Source organism: Trichomycterus rosablanca, chromosome 18 (genome assembly GCF_030014385.1).
Source record: "Trichomycterus rosablanca isolate fTriRos1 chromosome 18, fTriRos1.hap1, whole genome shotgun sequence".
NCBI classification, from domain to species: domain Eukaryota; kingdom Metazoa; phylum Chordata; class Actinopteri; order Siluriformes; family Trichomycteridae; genus Trichomycterus; species Trichomycterus rosablanca.
In genome coordinates this window covers 23,744,064-23,765,823 of record NC_086005.1, presented here as the reverse complement: position 1 = coordinate 23,765,823, position 21,760 = coordinate 23,744,064, and the positions used below count along the sequence as shown (strand labels likewise).

General features: G+C 40.6%; 1 protein-coding gene and 1 long non-coding RNA gene across 2 annotated transcripts; one reads left to right on the top strand and one right to left on the bottom strand.

Moving 5' to 3' along the window:
* Window positions 1–2,485: 2,485 nt before the first annotated feature.
* Window positions 2,486–21,203, bottom strand: LOC134332294 (dapper homolog 3-like). Its single transcript, XM_063013869.1, has 4 exons — window positions 20,779–21,203; window positions 8,415–8,520; window positions 7,798–7,902; window positions 2,486–4,444 (listed from the first exon to the last, which is right to left on the bottom strand). Exons 1-4 carry the CDS (start codon window positions 21,013–21,015, stop codon window positions 2,694–2,696), a joined length of 2,199 nt encoding a protein of 732 aa, XP_062869939.1. The 5' UTR covers window positions 21,016–21,203; the 3' UTR covers window positions 2,486–2,693.
* Window positions 11,454–11,947, top strand: LOC134332753 (uncharacterized). Its single transcript, XR_010015303.1, has 2 exons — window positions 11,454–11,610; window positions 11,703–11,947. It is a non-coding gene; the product is annotated as an uncharacterized LOC134332753 (long non-coding RNA).
* Window positions 21,204–21,760: the final 557 nt, after the last annotated feature.

Below are 21,760 nucleotides of genomic sequence, written 5' to 3'. Positions count from 1 at the left end.
TAAACAAATCAGAATAATGTAATAAATGACTTAACAATTCACATTGTATTACTTTCACTTAACTTAATATTCAGTGTTGATTTATATGAGCCACAAATACCATACTGATCAACTTATTGAATATACAGTTACTGACTGTTGTGTCTCTTGCTCTGTAAAATTAGTCAAGGATTTTACCATGTACATTAATGAGTGCCAGCCCTAAATTGCAAAACAAATGAACAAATCAGAGAACAAATGAAATGAATCAGTTTAAATTTACAAAGGTTGTAGTGCATCGGTACACAGGATTTCTAACAATTAAAGCAATTTCTAACAAGTCAATATTCTGTCACTTTACAACTGTCCAAAAACTGCTATTTTTAAGTTGATTAGATAAACACTAAATGGACATTAACCTTGGAAGTAAATGGCTTGAAAAACATTTCCAGTTGAGCATTTGGGGTGAGAGGGATAATATTTCTTTCTCCCTTATTGATCAAAGTGACACTTGTCTATCACAGGCATCTGACTAGCATTTTCTTCCAAGTCTGCTGATCTGCATAATGATGTAGTATAAGCTGCCGTTTGAAAAAAGAAGGTGGCTCACTTTTCATTTCTTGGCAGGAAGCATGTGTTCACCCTCACCCGCACATATCTGTTGCTTTCATGATATAATTGAGTCAAGATGTATTTGTCATTAACATTTAGTAAAATCATAAATCTAAATATTTTAGGACTTTTTTTCACATAATATGTTTTTTAATAAAGATTAATTATTTTAAATCTGGGGTTAATTATCTCATTAAATCTTCACAGAATCTGAAGTAAGTGTTTATGTGGGAGGGTAGAGAATTTTTTCTGATTATTTTCTTTTCTGTACTGTGGGTGGTCCAATGATAAAATAAATAAAATAAGCATCGCTACTCAGATTAAATTAGTCAGAAATATTAAGAGAACACTTAAGACTTAATGGAGCGAATAAACTGTACTGTACTCAGAAAACACAGAAATGCAGTATTAAAACACGGAACAAAACACAAGTATTTATAATGTAGTCACTTGGTCATTTTTAAAAGAATAAATGCTCCTTTTGATTCATGTCTTTAAATGACATTTTATTGAACAAACAAGTAAAATTTTGGGTGGGACACTTAGTTACGCAAGCTTCCCTTTTTTTAGTTTATTTTTGGCAATCAATCCACTGAAGTAAACTTTATTCATGTGGAAATTATGAATGTGTGGGGCAATTAAACTTTATAGAGCATATACAGCCTAGACAGGGCGCCAATCCAAGTGAGTAAAACTAAGAACTAAGAACTTAAACCATATAAGCTATTTATAAAAACAGCTTATATGTAGTATTTTATGTGGGATATATGTGGGATTCTAGTTTTTATTTTAAACTGTAGAAACTTTAAAAAAGAACTTTTGAAAAGTGAAAATAAAACATTAAGTGCTGCATTAGAAATCTATAATGCTTAAGAAATGAATTTTAAAATAATGAAAAAGTGATACAGGCTAAATAAAGATAGGTTTGTCCTTTAAGCTAATGTAAAATATATATTCAAGCATCATAAAAAGTTTATTAATAGAAAAGTTAACCAATGGGTTCAATTCCAAAAGGACTATCAATTGAGTAGATACCAGAATCTTTTAGTTTGTTCTTTTTGTGCACGGCAATCAATCAGCTTTCACAATTGTGAAAAAGATTAGATCAAATAGTTAATAAAATTGAGAAAAAATACTTAGGTACTGGTCCAGTAATCAGAAGGTTGCCGGTTCAAGCCCCACCACTGCGAGGTTGTCACTGTTGGGCCCTTGAGCAAGGCCCTTAACCCTCAATTGCTTAGACTGTTGTATACTGTTACAACTGTAAGTCGCTTTGGATAAAAGTGTTCGCCAAGTGCCGAAAATATAAATGTCTTAACGTGTCTTTATTGAGCTTACTTTATATTAATGTATTGTATACAATAGATTTTTTTCACTGGTTAGCAATGGGTGTGGCTGAAACACTTAATAAACTTAATAAACACTTAATAAACCTAAAAAATAGGAGGAGTGTCTTCATACATTTGGCAAAATTCTGATTGTATTTTGAATATGTTACTCATTTCTAAATGACTATTTAATTTAATACATTACTGGATACTTTAAAGACAGTGAATAAAGTATTTAACCAGGAATAAGTATTCTTCAGCCTTTGCCTCCTCTGTCGAAGTCATGTGAGTGTATCTTGGTGCTAAACATGGCCTCGTTCAACTTTCTGTGAGCTGTCTGTGTGTTATGCTTGGCATGTTTCCTTTGTCAGCATCTCACTGGGCAGGGCAGGCTGTTGGAGTCTCTGTCCTCTTCACGGTTTGTTGACCCTTCCTTGACTCTTTTAATAATATTTAGTGAAAATTGCTGTGACTGGAAGCTGTAAATATGTTTTATACTTTAAAACTGATTCCATTTAGGAGCTATTTTTCTGTAGATTTACATTATTGTACATTAGAGAGACAGACAGGGTCCCAAATGTTTATTTACATTGTACAATTATAAATATAGTCACATTCATTACATACACAAATATGTACAGGGTGTCGTCAGGCTTGGATTCATCTTAAGTTCTGTATCACTGATCCTTCTACAATCAAGTGAGCTAACCAAGATGCCTTTATCGAAAAGCACCCAGGATACAGCCGACCTCCTCAGAGGCTTTACCTGCTGTCTCAAACTGTGGTCATGACTTTAAGGGATCCAGTCCGAAATCGCAGGATCTTCTTTTTAAGAGCGTGCGACGCTTTGATCTTTACTAAGGCTTTGGACTGTAATGGCGGGCCAGACGTAGTGGGGGGCGAGGGTGGCGCCAAGGGTGGAGCAAGCTGCTGAGGCCAGACCAGTCCTCCACTCTCGTCAGAGTCGCTGGACAAGGTGCTGGTTCCAGGGGATTCCCCCTCGCTCAGACTGGACTCCCAGTCTACAGGGACCGAGTGCTTGTAGCCCCCTTGGGTATGCAGTGGATAATCGGAGTGGGGGTGTGAATGATGGAAGTGGTGTTGTGAGTGATGGTGGTGCTGGGGAGCCTGGTTGTAGACGTAGGCAGGTGGGGCGGGTCGAGACCTACGGGAGCGCCTGACTTCGCGCTCTGGTGGGGGTTCCGCTTCGTCCTGGCTAAGCTCGAGTGTAGAGCGCCATCGGCGATGCCCCAGGTTTCCTTGCTGGCGCCGGGATTTGGACTGGGTGTTGCGGCCTGCGTCCCTCTCCACTGTGCTGTACTTGCGCTCAGGGACTCCCTTTTGACCCAGAAGGCTGTTCTCTGATTGCGAGCGACAGGCTTTTCGTCCAGGTTTCTTGGAGGCTGTCCTTTCCTCTGTAAAGCGACACTTCTTGGGCATGGCCTTCGACTTGGGCTGTGGCCTCTCAGGGGAGTAACTGCCCCCACTTCGGCTGGCTTTGGGAGCAGCATGTGCACGAGATGTTTTGGCTCTCATTGGTGACTGGGTTGGCTGTGCTGGGATGTACTGGGCATTGACCAGCTGTTCATCTGAGGATGGAGATCGTTGAAGCTGGTAGTGGTGGGGTGAGTCTGCCTCACTGCTGCTAGGGTCCAGATCTCCAGAAGGAAAATCCAAAGGTGCACAGTGAATTCCAGGCAATGCGTGTCTGGAATAGTGAGTAGAGATCTGGTCCTCAGGCCTAGTATAGTGACCAGGGTGCTGCCCTTCGGGTCTGGTATAGTGACCAGGGTGCTGCTCCTCAGGCCTGGTATAGTGACCAGGGTGCTGCTCCTCAGTCCTAGTATAGTGACCAGGGTGCTGCCCTTCGGGTCTGGTATAATGACCAGGGTGCTGCCCCTCAGGTCTGGTATACTGACCAGGGTGCTGCCCCTCAGGTCTGATATAGTGACTGGGGTGTTGCTCCTCATGCCTGGTATAGTGACCAGAATGTTGCTCTTCAGGCCTTGTATAGTGACCAGAGTGTTTCTCTTCAGGCCTGGTATAGTGACCAGGGTGTTGCTCTTCAGACCGGGTATAGTGACCAGGTTGTTGCTCCTCAGGTCTTGTATACTGCCCAGAATGTTGCTCTTCTTCTAGGCGGCATGAGACCCATATTGGCTTATCAGGGCTTGGAGAGGCCTTGCAGTGCTCAGAGGTGTAGACGGGCTCCTTGCGACAAAGGCTGCTTTGCCGTATCACCCCTCTGCCCTCAGGGCTCAAGTTGGTACGGGGTTTGCACTGCCTTGAAGTTTGAAGGCGCCTCTGGATCAAGCCCGTGATGTAAGTCTCCACGTGCTGGGTCTGATGGTAGTCCTCGTTGATGGGCTCTCCTTCCTCTATTGCTCCGGTGCTCTCTTGCCAGAGCCAAGACTCTGCATCTCCTCCTCTCCTTGCAATGCCCATTAGAAGTGGCTGGGGTGATGACACCAAGTGAGGAACCAAGGAGCGTCCTGCAGAGCCTGCAGTGTCCTGCAGTCCATCTCCTACAAACAGAATCAAAGTAACACTGAGAAGAGCAAGAATGCAACAGGGCTATTCTGTAAAGCTACATATCATACATTTAATATTCTGACAGTGTGAATAGAAACCAACAAAAACATTTATTATTTTAATTGTTTTACACTTTGGTTACATTCATGACCGGACAGGTAGTTACAGGTTACACAAGATTCATCAGTTCAATATCAAACACCATCACAGGTAATTTTGAATCTCCAATTCACCTCACATGTCTGGACTGCGGGAGAAAACCCACACAGACACGTGGAGAACATGCAAGCTTGACAGAGAAAGAACATGGACTGCTCTACCAGGGAATCAAGCCCAGGACCTTCTCACTGTGAGGAGACAGTGCTACCCACCAAGTCACGGTGCCTTCCTCAGTATTTTATAATACATGTAGCACAGTATTAAATCTGGCACCACTACTAACCAGTCAGAAAACTGCTTATATACTGTTATATATATAGTTCTTACAAGTTTCTGGGAGCTGACAAAATATATTCCAGGAAAAATGATCTGTGCGGCTGAAAGTGATGTAGCTTATATTTACTACGTGTGTGTTTTAGTCATCGGTTTGGAAGGAACAGAAGAAAGTGTCAACTTTCAAAACTGGTAGCTTCAGCTAAAAACGTTTACTGACTGAGATGAATTAAGAGCATAACTGCAAAAAAATGAAGGCTTGACATGTCAAACCCATAGCCTGTATGTGTGTGTGTGCATGTGTGTGTGTGCATGTGTGTTCTTTAGCTTTCACATAGACTGCCTTTCTCTCAGAGTCCTAAATCTGTAAAGCACACAGTGAGGTTTCAGTGCTCAGCCGGTCTCATGACTGAACGAGAAGTCTGTTCCTGCCTGCACAACTTTTCACTGATGCAATTACAGGAATTTACAGCTTTAACCCCTTGACTGCATTAAGGTTACGGTAAAAAGAATTAAAAAAAAGATTAAGGCCCTGATTTACTGAGGAATTATGTCTGTAGGAACATGTTCAACATGCAAAAAAGATCTGAAGGCGGATTTATTTATTATGGGGTGTACAGAACACTGGAGTGTGCACAATAACACTATGTGTTTTGTGAGTTTGTTCTAAATAATATGTCATTCAGTGTATGTTTCTTAACTATGTTTTTTTCGTAGGGAGTTATTTTAGTAAGAAAGACCAAAGAATGACAGAAGTGTAGAGGTCTGCACATTACTAGGCATTGCTTGTATGGCATCCTAATTACTAAAGAAAATTGATTTTATACATTTAACCAACGATCAATACAATATTTTTGGTCTGGTTTTTACCCACCAGCTCTCTTTAAGATCAAAAGCATAGTCTACAGGTCCTTCTCAAAAAATTAGCATATTGTGATAAAGTTCATTATTTTCCATAATGTAATGATAAAAATTAAACTTTCATATATTTTAGATTCATTGCACACCAACTGAAATATTTCAGGTCTTTTATTGTTTTAATACTGATGATTTTGGCATACAGCTCATGAAAACCCAAAATTCCTATCTCAAAAAATTAGCATATTTCATCCGACCAATAAAAGAAAAGTGTTTTTAATACAAAAAAAGTCAACCTTCAAATAATTATGTTCAGTTATGCACTCAATACTTGGTCGGGAATCCTTTTGCAGAAATGACTGCTTCAATGCGGCGTGGCATGGAGGCAATCAGCCTGTGGCACTGCTGAGGTGTTATGGAGGCCCAGGATGCTTCGATAGCGGCCTTAAGCTCATCCAGAGTGTTGGGTCTTGTGTCTCTCAACTTTCTCTTCACAATATCCCACAGATTCTCTATGGGGTTCAGGTCAGGAGAGTTGGCAGGCCAATTGAGCACAGTAATACCATGGTCAGTAAACCATTCACCAGTGGTTTTGGCACTGTGAGCAGGTGCCAGGTCGTGCTGAAAAATGAAATCTTCATCTCCATAAAGCTTTTCAGCAGATGGAAGCATGAAGTGCTCCAAAATCTCCTGATAGCTAGCTGCATTGACCCTGCCCTTGATAAAACACAGTGGACCAACACCAGCAGCTGACATGGCACCCCAGACCATCACTGACTGTGGGTACTTGACACTGGACTTCAGGCATTTTGGCATTTCCTTCTCCCCAGTCTTCCTCCAGACTCTGGCACCTTGATTTCCGAATGACATGCAAAATTTGCTTTCATCCGAAAACAGTACTTTGGACCACTGAGCAACAGTCCAGTGCTGCTGTTTCTGGTTCAAAAGTGGCTTGACCTGGGGAATGCGGCACCTGTAGCCCATTTCCTGCACACGCCTGTGCACGGTGGCTCTGGATGTTTCTACTCCAGACTCAGTCCACTGCTTCCGCAGGTCCCCCAAGGTCTGGAATCGGCCCTTCTCCACAATCTTCCTCAGGGTCCGGTCACCTCTTCTCGTTGTGCAGCGTTTTCTGCCACACTTTTTCCTTCCCACAGACTTCCCACTGAGGTGCCTTGATACAGCACTCTGGGAACAGCCTATTCGTTCAGAAATTTCTTTCTGTGTCTTACCCTCTTGCTTGAGGGTGTCAATGATGGCCTTCTGGACAGCAGTCAGGTCGGCAGTCTTACCCATGATTGCAGTTTTGAGTAATGAACCAGGCTGGGAGTTTTTAAAAGCCTCAGGAATCTTTTGCAGGTGTTTAGAGTTAATTCGTTGATTCAGATGATTAGGTTAATAGCTCGTTTAGAGAACCTTTTCATGATATGCTAATTTTTTGAGATAGGAATTTTGGGTTTTCATGAGCTGTATGCCAAAATCATCAGTATTAAAACAATAAAAGACCTGAAATATTTCAGTTGGTGTGCAATGAATCTAAAATATATGAAAGTTTAATTTTTATCATTACATTATGGAAAATAATGAACTTTATCACAATATGCTAATTTTTTGAGAAGGACCTGTATATAGAATAGCTAGAATGACTAACATAAGCACATGTGAAATACATTTTAAATTGCACAATTATTCTTTGCAAATGACCTTAGTTAATAAGAACCATAAAAGGAACAGTTCGGGGGACAATCCAAGTAAGATGGATAGACAGATAGATACTTGATTTATCCCAAAGGAAATTACTGCTGTGTGCTTTTAGTTAGATACAAATATAGAGGAGGTGCAGCGGTTAAACACGCTAGCACACCAGAGCTGACATTTCAAACTCGTCGGTTCGAAACTCAGCTCTGCCATGCGGCTGGGCTAGGCGGCTATTATGTAACGATTGGCTGTTGTTCATACAGGGAGGGAGCCGGATATGGACCTCATAACTGATGCAATTACGAACTCTGCTGGCTGATTAATGGCACCTGCGAGAAATAATGCGTTGCCAACTTACCACTGGATTTGGACCTTTCATTGGCACAGGGTGACTGTAGTGGAAAAGTGGTCCTAGACTCATTAGCGTCCAGAGGAACCAGACTCTCATTCTGCTCACAGAAACCTGATCAAATACAAGCAGACAGACATAATCAGTGTGGATACAAATGCAGGCTCTGGGTTTAGGATGGGTGTATGGGAGTGTATGATATGTTTTGTTGGAATTTCCCTTCTGTGCGGGATGAAAAAATACATTTTGTTTGACATGTGTTTTATATAAATGCTACAGACGAGCTTTGTATGCTACAGCTTGGTTGAATAAAAGGCAAAACCATCTATGGAACAGTGAATCCTTTTTCTTTAACGTTGTACAGTTGTGAAGTATATTTAAGACAGATCCAAAATGGAAGGATAACAATTTTTTATCATTAGGGGAAAAAAAATCAATTGAAATATGAGCACTGCTTGCTGTGGTGGCACCAGCTGAAAATACTGTAACCAATTAATCTAGTGTAACTCTTAATGCTAGTGTGACTGCATATGCTGAAAGTAAATGTAAAAGCGACATAACAAAAAATAAAAAAGTAGTAATAACATTCATATGGTTGAGGAATAGATCTTTGAGCTCAGTTATACCTGGACCTGATCCATTTCCAGCAGTGTCAGTGGGATGTTCAGTCAAGCTTGTCTCTGCATCCACACTTAGATCTCCCAGCTGCTGCTGCAGTACAGCGATTAAATCCTAATAATACAGACACACATGCATGTTCACTTGATAAATAAGCACTGAACAATGAATGAATTCAATGTGGACAACATGGTTTGCTTTAAACTGACAAAAACGGAAGACAGGGTCAAGCCCAGGACTTTAGATCAGTGCAGCACCAACACTATCCACACCAGACTGGATTATTTGACTCAATTATGGTAACTACACATGAACAACAACCCCATACTCATCTATATATTAATGGAACAGTGGTAGACTGGTGGGTAAGGCCGTGAGTTACCAATTACAATGTTATGGGTTCAAATCCTGGCTCTGCCATGCAGCCACTGCTGGCCCCTCTTGGCTACAGGGGTGCCGTACAGTGGCTGACCCTGCTCTCTGACCTCAGCTTTCAAAGAAGCTAGGATATGAGTAAGAAGAATTTCATTGTACTGTACATCTGTATATGTATATATGACAAATAACACCATTCCAACATCATCTGCTCTAGATTATCTATCTCTTATCTGCACAGCCTGATATTACTTTTTCCATTACTTAAAATACCTCTGGCTGCATATGTGTGTGTGTGTGTGTGTGTGTGTGTGTGCTATATCCTGAGTGTGTAGGATTAAGGATTCCCAGATGAGTAAAACAGAGTGTGAATCAGCACCCTATCTGTCCTGTCCTATACTCAGCCATGCACCATAAGAATGTGTCTGTCTGGGAATGAAAAGAACAATATGTTCCATTTAGAAAAGAACAAGAGCTTGTATCTCAGCTCAATCTACTGAAATGTATCAGACTTGGTCATGTGATTGCCCTTTTGTAAAGTTCTTATTAAATAGCATGGCACAAGGACTTGTCAGAATGATTACAGAACGTGCCAGTTGAAGAACAGTCACAGTCGGGGTTCATTTTGCATTTATGTGTCTGCTAACAGTTCCAGCTGCACCCTGATGCACACACACCCATTCAATGTATTAACAACGCTTCAGTGTAAAATGACACGTAGAAGTGAAAGGATGAAGAAGGGGAGTCACTCAGGGTGCACAGACTCACATCAACAATTAACTGTAATGGAATTGATTTACTTATTTGCATTAATTTTTCTTTCAATCTACATTTTCAATTCCCATCTGGAATTCTTCTGCCGCTTGCACCACCCCCATTCTGGCTGGGAAGAGCAGAGGACTTGTATATGTCCTACTGATACGTGTGCATTTAATAACCACTTAAATCACCAACCAGCAACGGATTTGCATGCATCACCGTTTTGCATATAGACAGTCACACCAGGCCCTGTTTAATTCCCCCACTATTCACGTCGGCACTTTCACCAGTCCTGGTGATTGCATATCTCTAAAGCTTTGCTAGTTGTATCTTTAGGACGTCTGGCCAAGCCGGTAGTAGTTATTGTAGCCTGGTAATTATTGAAACTGATCAAGCCACCGTCATATGGAATACCTGGAAGCACAAAAAAAATAAGTAACCATGCCTTGTGTTATGTAGTGGTTCTTAACTGGGGGGGGCTCAGTGAGCCTAGGCGGGATCCCATTGTATTTGATTAAAAACTGTGAAAAATAATCACTCATGGTGGTATTGGAAAATGCCACAGAAAACTATTTTAACTACCAATAAACTACCAATGTTGGGTCTTAGAGAAAGGACTAATATTTGATTCTTCCACCTCAAAAGTGCAAGAGGTCAATGAATGGTGACTACAAATTATTCTGATTCAGTTGTAGATGCCACTAAAGCAGACCCAGGTGAGACCCAGTTCACTAGAAGTAAACCCACTACATCAACCAAAATCAGAAAATACCAAGATATTTACCGTCATCATGTATTCATCAAAATTTCCATGAGCAAGAGCACAATACCATTTGTCCTCCTTGCTGAAAGCATAAGAATAATATCGTAACCTGTGTCAAGGGATTAAAAAAGGGGTTAAAAAAGCTGAAGTAGAGCATCCTTCAGGGTACAGTAAAGCACACCACCATTGGCCTCTGGAAAACTGGAAGCCTCCACTGGAGAAAAGCATGCTTTACTTTCTGCATTCTGACAGTTCTGACAGATGTCATGCCACCATTGTTGTAGGCTATCTCAGTTTGTGGCCCTAAGGAAGAGACACACGTGCCCCCTCCCTTTAACCACAAGTATTTACATTGATTTTCTCTTGACATCCTTTGAGAACATTATGGCTGCAATCTGCTGAGCCTTTCCAGTACTCTGTACTGACTGGAAAAGAATGTTGCTTTAGGAATGTAGTGACAAACGGGTTGCTTAGCTCTCACTGTTTGGTCCTCCACTTAACTATCTGTGTTTTTTATCTATTTAAGCCAAAAGAATCATACAAGAGCACCTTTGCTTTTCACTATAATTTCGTACTTTGAGCATATCGGACAGCTTGGAAGTAGTTGTATAATAACAAAACAATTTGAAATATTCCATTACAGCCATGACTAGGGATGGACAAAGCTGCACTGGCATTCGACTATATATTCAAAATAATTCATGATGGGGTTTCTGAGGGGGTGGACTAGAACCCTGTAGATAAGAGAACCAAATTTATGGTACCATGTCAATACCCCTGTGTAGAAAGTAAGGTCCATAAAAATATTGAAATAATTTCCATCCACAACCTTTGTGATGTATTGGAATGACTGCAGACCAGACATGTTGACCAACATCCATGGAAGAACATAATAATGCTCTTGAGGCTGAATGTCTACACAAACCCTAGTGGAAGAACATTCCAGAAAAGCACAGACTGTTATACTAGCATAAGAGGGACCAACTCTGTATTGCTGCCAGTTGTTTTGGACGTGATGTTCTGGTGGCAGGTGGTCACAACTTCCAGACACATTGTGCACTCAAAACTATTATAAGATTTGCAGTGTCAGAGGGTTTTGAACAGTAGTGTCATGTGCATGGAGGATTGGATAGCTGCTGTTGTAACTGCTATATAGTGGTATCTTGTAACTCAACGTCCCCTGCACAAAAGCAGTTTTGCTGCTTCTTATGTGAATGCGCCCTTACTGAACTCCCTAAGGAATACGGTATTTCAAGATCAAGCATCTCCACAATTAAGAAGCATAGGCAAACAATAAAGAAGTAAAGGTAAAGTGCAAGTTTTATTGTATTTTATTGAATTTTAACTGTTTTTCAATTGTATTTCAGTGTTTTTTATATTATATTTGTGTTATTTTCAGTGTCAAAAACAACCCCATTATTTTACACTCTGACGCCACTCCCAGAACCAATTGACATCAAGTTTAAAGGTACCACAGTATTAACTAAATGGTGATAACATGTTTTGAAAAACCACAAAGCACCATAGATCTGCTAAAACAATCTATGGAACCTAAGATGCCTAATCCAATATATGATTATATGATGTATTAAATATAAAATTTAACAATGAATAAAACACACAATAAATGAATGAATAATGTAATGGATGAAATGTCATTTATCAAATCCCTATAAAATTTGGACTGATGCATGTAACAGGTAGTTACGGAGCACTCCTCAAAAATAGTTGGAACTCTAGGCATTAAGTCCCCTAATTTTTTACAAATGATGTTATGTTAGAGAAATACTCATCACACAGCAATGACAATAAAACCTTTATCCTCGTTTGTGGATTCCATCACGAGAGGAGCCCTTATATGGTATTGTTAGCTGACAATGTACGACAGCAGTCTGCACTGACTAGCGATTCGGCCAAAGTAAAGACGCTGAACTACTGTCAGGAAATATACTAATGTAAAATACAGCCTGCGTGAATTGAACAGATGTTTTATAAATAGAAATATATAACGTTCACTCACACGCTATGTGATTTTGTTGGAGTATAAATGCCTCAAGTTGGCAAATACATTATTACTTTTAGAATGTGATTAACAAATTCCATCTGTCAAACGCTGCTTTTCAAGTGTTTTATTTGTAATGATTTCCGTTCACTCCAGCCCAAGAAACACATTCATAAGTTATCACAACTTCAGATTTCCACAGTGTGGAGAAAATGAAGGAAATTATAAATTTGAGACATGTTTATATGTTCATAAATGTCAAGATTGCTAAAAATCTTGCTAAAAATGGCTTTCTTTTCTTTCGGTTGCTTTTGTATTTAGGGGTCCCAGAGCAGATACGTTTACCTGATTAGATAAAACTAGTTTTATACTAGATGTAATTCCTGATGCAACCCTCCTTGTTTGTATCCTGGCTTGGGAATGGCACTGAGAACGCACTGACAAGTGCTCCTCCCAATGACCAGGCTTCTCGGTCATCCTGCTCCCTGTCAGACTTAGCCAGTCGTGTCTGTGTGGACACTCTAAGGGTCGATAGGTTCAAACCCCAGATCTCAGAGAAAGTGGGTTAGCGTATTTTACCAGAGTGGATCGTTTTGAAACATATACCTGATTCTTGTCACACTGACCAGTGCTCCTCCCAGTGGCAAGGCTGTTCGGTAACCTGCTTACCATCAGACACAGCCAATAGTATTTTACAATTGCACCAAATAATTCATATATTGAATGTTTAAAATATTCTGACAATATATTACTTAAATATATAAATATGAAATGTTTTAATAGCCTCTGTCCCTACAAATGAACTTTTACACCCTCACTTTAACTTAGGTCACCATTTGGACTCCAGTACATATATAAATTATAATTGGTTCACTGCACTGGAATAACATTGACACAATCAGCTTCAGGTACTTTTATTAGCTCATTGTGCTCGTTTTTGGTTCAAATCAGTTAGAACCAAAGAATTTGCAGCAAATTTAACCAAGCAAATGTAAATACAAAGCACACTGTCGGTAATTTAATAGATAAAAAAAATCACTTGTTTGTGAATAAATCACTTTAATATATTGTGGACAATAATAGAGATGTGTTGATTGTATATTGTGTGTCAGATTAAGGACAGCACTGGCCAAAAATGGGAGTTGGGAGTTGTGTAATCCATTTCTAAACCCTATTAGATCAGTATTAGTATTAATCAATACCCACATGTTTTCATATCTAAATCAAATTTGAAAAAAAAAACTAGACTGAAATGGGACAAAAATAAAAGAAATTGAAAAATATATTAATAATCTACCTCCCACATCTATTAAAGTGGTTGATTTAGGTCTGCTCCATGTGTCTAACCTTACTCTATTAGCACTACACCCCCTACCTAAACACTCACCCCAACACACCCCTCCCCCCAGCCCTGACCACATCATCCAAAGCCTAACAGCATAGCTAATGATGTAATAACAAACTGTCATGGAAAAAGCTTCAAACTCTATAACTGGAGGCAGAGAAGTACTAAGAGGCTGATGTTTGTACACAAACAATATTATCTTGAACTGCACAGTTATCATCTCCATGCTTATTGACACTCCTGGTCCGTTATGCTAGTCTGGCAGGAAGGCTGGTTGTGGTAATTACAGCAGCAAACCAAATACAACAAATTTCTCCTCTTTAGGCAGGAACCAGAGCCATACACCGGCCCCCTGAGGCAACTAATTGAGTTGTGAAAGAATTAAGGCAGTTGGACTTGCGACAAAAAGAATTTAGACTAAAAATAACTCCCAAGTCCTTATCCAATCAAACTTTCAGATTAGAAAATAACTGCTAGCCACACAATCACATGATCAATCAATACTCAATACTTAATTGATCAATAATTAATCAATGAATATGCAATTCATACATGCAACACTTTACTCAGTCATTCCACAAAAGCAAAATAGATTAATTAAAATCATAACATTTAGTGTCCAAACATTTTGGTATCCAAATTAGGCTCACTTTCATCCAAAATGACATACTTGAGGTATCACAGCAGGTAGTGTGGGTGGTGCGCAGGTCCAAACCCCTGGAGACCTGGGTTTGAAGCTCACCTTTAATCAATGCCTATCTGAAACACATTGTATTGGCTTCCCATCTAGAATGGATTTCCACCTTGAACAGAATGGTTCTTGGTAGGCTCCCCACTCACTGTGACTCTTATCAGGCTGAATCAGTGCTGAGGCTCTACTACAAATAAAGCCTCAACCAGCAAGGGTGTTGTGGAACCAGTCAAGGTTGCCAGATGCTCAGGGGAATTGTGCAATTGCCCCCCCCCCCCTCTCTGTTTATGTCTTAACAGACAACTTACACCCAGGGTCTGTTTAAAAACTTAGGCAGCTGCCTAGGTATGCAGTAGGCAGCTCACTAAGTAGAGAGGATTCTAATAAGACATCAAACTTTTAAGGCAGATTATTTAGACGCACTACTTAGACAGCGATTACGGCGATTACGTCACTGCAGTTTTCGCTTACTAAGCTAACACAGTTAGCCTCAGGCCATTCAAACCAGTGGGGTGAGGCAGCACAACCCACTAGTATGCCAGCAAACATCTACCTCCGTGTACCGAAAACGGTTAAACTGTCACTGACACTTGTGCACCTTTATACAAATAAAAAATCTATAAGAATTTCTTTATATTTGAAAAGAACTCTGATTGCTGCTCCGCATTTGTCCGCCTTATTTGTATTTTTTGTGAGAAAAGTTGTGCCGCACTGAATGCTGGGATTGCCTTCACCACTAAGGAAGCATCGGATGCTCAGTCAGATTATCGCTTTGAAATAATGCACCTCAATAGGCAGCATTTTAAGACATCTAAGAATTCAGACATGTCCTCTTTTCGGGAGCGCATAGGATGACATAAAATGCGTCTATGTAGAGAGATCACTAGGTTTTCGGGCAGACCCCCACAACCCACTGATACTACCTCCAGCAACCTACTAACCCATCAACAATCTACAGTGTATCACAAAAGTGAGTACACCCCTCACATTTCTGCAGATATTTAAGTATATATTTTCATGGGACAACACTGACAAAATGACACTTTGACACAATGAAAAGTAGTCTGTGTGCAGCTTATATAACAGTGTAAATTTATTCTTCCCTCAAAATAACTCAATATACAGCCATTAATGTCTAAACCACCGGCAACAAAAGTGAGTACACCCCTAAGAGACTACACCCCTAAATGTCCAAATTGAGCACTGCTTGTCATTTTCCCTCCAAAATGTCATGTGATTTGTTAGTGTTACTAGGTCTCAGGTGTGCATAGGGAGCAGGTGTGTTTAATTTAGTAGTACAGCTCTCACACTCTCTCATACTGGTCACTGAAAGTTCCAACATGGCACCTCATGGCAAAGAACTCTCTGAGGATCTTAAAAGACGAATTGTTGCGCTACATGAAGATGGCCAAGGCTACAAGAAGATTGCCAACACCCTGAAACTGAGCTGCAGCACAGTGGCCAAGATCATTCAGCGTTTTAAAAGAGCAGGGTCCACTCAGAACAGACCTCGCGTTGGTCGTCCAAAGAAGCTGAGTGCACGTGCTCAGCGTCACATCCAACAGCTGTCTTTGAAAGATAGGCGCAGGAGTGCTGTCAGCATTGCTGCAGAGATTGAAAAGGTGGGGGGTCAGCCTGTCAGTGCTCAGACCATACGCCGCACACTACATCAAATTGGTCTGCATGGCTGTCACCCCAGAAGGAAGCCTCTTCTGAAGTCTCTACACAAGAAAGCCCGCAAACAGTTTGCTGAAGACATGTCAACAAAGGACATGGATTACTGGAACCATGTCCTATGGTCTGATGAGACCAAGATTAATTTGTTTGGTTCAGATGGTCTCAAGCATGTGTGGCGGCAATCAGTTGAGGAGTACAAAGATAAGTGTGTCATGCCTACAGTCAAGCATGGTGGTGGGAATGCCATGGTCTGGGGCTGCATGAGTGCAGCAGGTGTTGGGGAGTTACATTTCATTGAGGGACACATGAACTCCAATATGTACTGTGAAATACTGAAGCAGAGCATGATCCCCTTCCTCCGGAAACTGGGTCGCAGGGCAGTGTTCCAGCATGATAATGACCCCAAACACACCTCTAAGACGACCACTGCTTTATTGAAGAGGCTGAGGGTAAAGGTGATGGACTGGCCAAGCATGTCTCCAGACCTAAACCCAATAGAACATCTTTGGGGCATCCTCAAGCGGAAGGTGGAGGAGCGCAAAGTCTCGAATATCCGCCAGCTCCTTGATGTCGTCATGGAGGAGTGGAAAAGCATTCCAGTGGCAACCTGTGAAGCTCTGGTAAACTCCATGCCCAGGAGAGTTAAGGCAGTTCTGGGAAATAATGGTGGCCACACAAAATATTGACACTTCAGGAACTTTCACTAAGGGGTGTACTCACTTTTGTTGCCGGTGGTTTAGACATTAATGGCTGTATATTGAGTTATTTTGAGGGAAGAATAAATTTACACTGTTATATAAGCTGCACACAGACTACTTTTCATTGTGTCAAAGTGTCATTTTGTCAGTGTTGTCCCATGAAAAGATATACTTAAATATCTGCAGAAATGTGAGGGGTGTACTCACTTTTGTGATACACTGTAATACCTCTTTCAAACCCATCAATCAGCGTACAGCAACACTTACACACACTCAGTCTTGCTCTTTAACAACTTGGTACAGCTGCACGTGAGCGGAAATACTGATAAGTGAACGTGACACACTGTAACAGTTGCTTTAGGAGGTTCGCCGCAACGCCACACACACACACAACGATACTCACATACTCACGCCCAGATTGCAGCCAGTATGGCCAGTGCTTTCCCAGCTGTTGCCTACTGTCAGATTGCTGTCAGCACTGTGATGCCAGGAATAAACCCGCTCTGCTGTGTTTGAGTGTTTGTAAAGCAACAGGCCCACTGCGAATCTTTGATAGCCTTCGCTAGCCCTTAACCCCCACAACACACACATTCAAACACATTCAAACACATGGCAGCTTGCTGATACACAGACCCCCACCTACTCCACCGAGGACTGTCACATACTCAAACAATGAGATTAGGGGGACTACTGCTGCATATGCTCTTTGCTATCTCTGAAAGAGATAACACACCTATAAAGGGCATATAACTTAGTAACAGTGCCAGTTGCCTATGCCTGAAGTTCTAAGAAGGGATGCCCCAAAATACCTAATGGGTTCTAGTCACCCATCAGTCAAGTTTTACTGCAGAAATGCATTTATGTTTAGTGCATGGTTTGAAGGGAGCGCAACGTTTAAGTCAAAGCTTACCTATTAACTGGAAAAAGCACAAAAGTAAAGGATAGTCACACCATCTAATCTGTAGCCAAGCTCTCAAGCCCAACCCATGCTGTGGTCTAGCATGTCCACCTTTTAGAGTAAATGGACCGTCTCGATTGTTACTTCCGCAAAGTTAAAAACCTATGGTACATAAGCACCCGTGTGGTATAGGGGTGTGATAGTGCTGTGAAACCAGCAATAATGTTAAGTGGTACACATTAATTTTTGAGAAACAAATGCTACCATCTGCCATTTTCATGAACGCCCTCGCTTGTTTCAGCAGGACAACGCTAAAGTACATTCTGCACGTGTTACAGTAGCGTGGCTTCATAGCAAAAGAGTAAAGGTGCTATACCAGCCTCTCTGCAGTCCAGACCTGTCTTTAACTGTAAACAAGTAGTGCATTGTAAAGTCAAGCGGATAGAATGTTATAATGCAAGGTAAAAACAAAAAAAAGGTTGTGAGTGGTGTTGTAACACTGTGGTAAACCTGCCAGTGTCCCAACTTTTTCGGAATGTGTTGTAGCCATTCAATTAAGAATGTTATTCTATACAGCTACACTGTATAAGCTAAAACATTAAACATCTTATCTTTGTACTGTTGTAGTGTTTTGGAATTGAGTTCGTACCCACAGAGCTGACCCTTGGGTCAATGCAGCCCTGGGCAGAACTTGTGAACAGGCCCATTTAAAATAGTTGCTGTTCCCAAATTGTTCCAATACAAAAACCCATTATTTTAAATACTAAAAGCGAAATGTTGTATTGGTCTGTGTTGGTAGACTTTAATCACACTCTCAATCCACACCATAACGCAAGAAGAACAGCATGTGTTTACAGAGTGTTTAGAGTGTTTGCCTTTCCCCCAGCGTTTCCGAGTTGCATGGGACCCACCACATCATAACCAGGATGAAGCATTTAGTGAAATGAAATAATTGCATTAACATTCCACACTTAGCTATAAACATTCCAAATCATCTGACAATGTAGATCCAAGAATAATAAACAGAAAGAAGAGACCCACTCAAGTTGACCTGTCTTGGGTTTATTTCTGCATTACACTGAAGATTTCTGGCATAGGATCGGGACCCACAGCATTAACAATGATTATTTTATTTATTTTTTCATAATTATTAGGTTATTATGTTGTCGCTTAAATTCGATATATTTCCTTCTCCATGTTATTCATATTAGTTATAATTCATACACTAAAAAAGTGGGGCCCCCATTAACAAAAAAAAGCCTATTCATTCTCTATTGACAGAAATCCATGGAATGAAGTTCTTACATACAAGAGTCTATTGTGTCATAACATTCGTCTCACTGCTTTTCACTGCTTGAGTTTATTTGCATAAATGCTAAAAGATTAGATCATGAATTCCTTGTTGTAAAAGGTAAAAAGCCAAAAGTCCGAACCAGTGCAAACAGTAAATAGCATTATATTACAGTTTTGGCTCAGTTTAACATCATCAACTGCAATATTGATGAGTTAAGACAACTGACTTATTAAATGTGTTCATTGCCGAAACAGTTATAGGTAGAACTATCTCTACATTTGTGATTATTTGCACCATAAGGAACAGATTCCAGATAGAATTAGTTCTGCTGTGTGATTCTACATAAACATTTCTGGTTTTTCATTAATTCCCAAATAATCTTTTAATTAATGACTGCTTAACAAATTTGGATAGTGCCACAAGAAATCAATTATTCATTTATCCAATATAAAACTTTGCATGGAAGCCTCTTTTACAAAAATGTGATAAAGCCTACATTTCTTTTTATATGTGCATGGCTAAACAACTGTGATTTTAAACTTCTGTTTCTACTTACTATAAAACTTCTGTTTCTACTATAAAGTCATTTAAAAACACTCGGTGAAAAAGGTGGAAGGGGTACACAATGCACAGGGTCAAAACTCTACCATCCTCACTCACACATTTGTATAGACTACACAAATTAAGAGTAGTCTATCCACCAACATCATGTTTGGGCTTGTAGTAAGTAAACCAGAGTACCTGGTGGAAAACCTTGCTGACATAGAGACAATACCAATCTCCTCAAAAACTGACACAGTACCCAGAAGGAAGGGTATAACCCAGGTCCACATGAACTATGATCTGAATCTTTTTAATATATTGTTATTTTTTTATAACTAAGCCAGGAACATACCAGGAACAGTTTATCACTGGGAATTACACACTCATTCATACAAATCTTATTGGGAAGAGGGAGAATACCTGGAAAAAATGTAAAGGAAAATATAAACAGCTTAGGAGAGTCACCTTAGCTGAGGGCAAAACCCAGGTTCCCGTGTCACTTTGGTGGCAACCACTCTTCCAGGTAATGCACTTTACAATGAACTTGCATTGGTGTGGTGCTATGTTTAAAGTGTTTCCTTTTGTAAGACCACTTAAAGACGTGAGTCATGGGGACCTGGCTTTAATCCTCACCTTATTTTACTGCATGTGAGGTGTTTCTCTGGATCTTTCCATGTCTGAATGGGGTTCCCCCAGGTAATTTGGTTTCCTTCCACCTCCCAAAATGTGCAGAAGGTAGACTGGCTAGGTTTCTGTCCAGTGTGCATAGGGGTACAGGGGTTATTTAATTATTTTTTTATTTATTAGGATTTTAACATCATGTTTTACACACTTTGGTTACATTCATGACAAAAACAGTAGTTACTGGTTACACATGATTCATCAGTTCACAATTTTGTATCTCCAGTTCACCTTCCATTGCACGTCTTTGGACTGTGGGAGGAAACCGGAGCTCCAGGAGGAAATCCACGCAGACATGGGGAGAACATGCAAACTCCACACAGAGAGGACCCAGACCGCCCCACCTGGGGATAGAACCCAGGACCTTCTTGCTGTGAGGTGACAGTGCTACCCACTGTGCCACCCGATTCCATCATATATTGTGTTATTTTGTGGGGCCAAGCAAACCTTACAGTACTTAAAACCTTCATTATATACGTGGTGAATTAAGACTTTTTATATTCTATGTAATTATGACAGTAGAATAAACCACAGACATTTAAAAAGTCCCAGTCATACCAAAAAACCGTGATAAACCGTGATACAAATTTTTGGTTATACCGCCCAGCTCTAGACTTGTATGTACTTTTTATGTAGCTGTTATTACCTGTTGGTCAGCTGCTCCGGACTGTTCTTGTTCCAGGTTATCATTATTAGGGAAACAGTGCCGGATAAAAGGCCAAGCAGACCGTTCACAACCCGAACTACAGTCCACCAGTCTGAGTGCGTTCAGTACCTGACTTTCCTGCCTCTGTTTCAGCAGGTCGAGCTCACAGAGAGCCGCTAAACTCGCCTCCAGTCTCTCCTTATAGCGGCTCCTCTCCACCGAAAACACGCGCTGCATCGCTCAACACGAACCGTAACCGAAAAAGACCGAAAAAGTCCGAAAAAGACCGAAGACTACTGCTAATATAACCGAAGCTGCTCTGCTAATATAATACTTTGTTTTCCATGTTCATATTGATCCTGTATCTTCAGTTTAAAACTATTCAAACTGAGTCCCCGGTGCACACAACTTCATTCCTCCTCCAGTATCCATCTCTCATACCAGGACTGGATGGGTTCTTTTTTCAGCAGCTGTCAAATGCTAATTAGCATAGCACCACATCCCCTTCCTACTGGTCAAACTTTTCCCTGAAGAATAAATATTCATGAACCTCTTCCTCCTTTCCGGATTGTAATTCGCTCGGTGTAGCATGAACGGCTGTTTAAAAATGCAAAAAAAAAAAAAAAAAAAAAAAAAAAAGTTGGGAGGTGGTTGATCATTTCAGGCGTTTTTAAAGCTCACTGACCTGTTTTAAAGATCTGAATGATTCAAGTGATGAGCAGTCAAGATGAGAAGTAGCAAAGGTTTGACACCAGATCCACATTAATTCCAGTTTGATCACTGTGCGAACATATGGGGGCTTTGTCGTGGTATTTTGCACTTTTTAATGTGCCACGTTTTCAGTATAAGACAAGTCTGCACTGCAGTCAGGCCAGTCTAGCACCCACACTTTGAGATTACTCAGCCATGCCGTTTTAACACATGCTAATTGAGCTTGATGTCATTTAAAATGAGCATGGACATTCCTTCTTGTCTGGAAGGC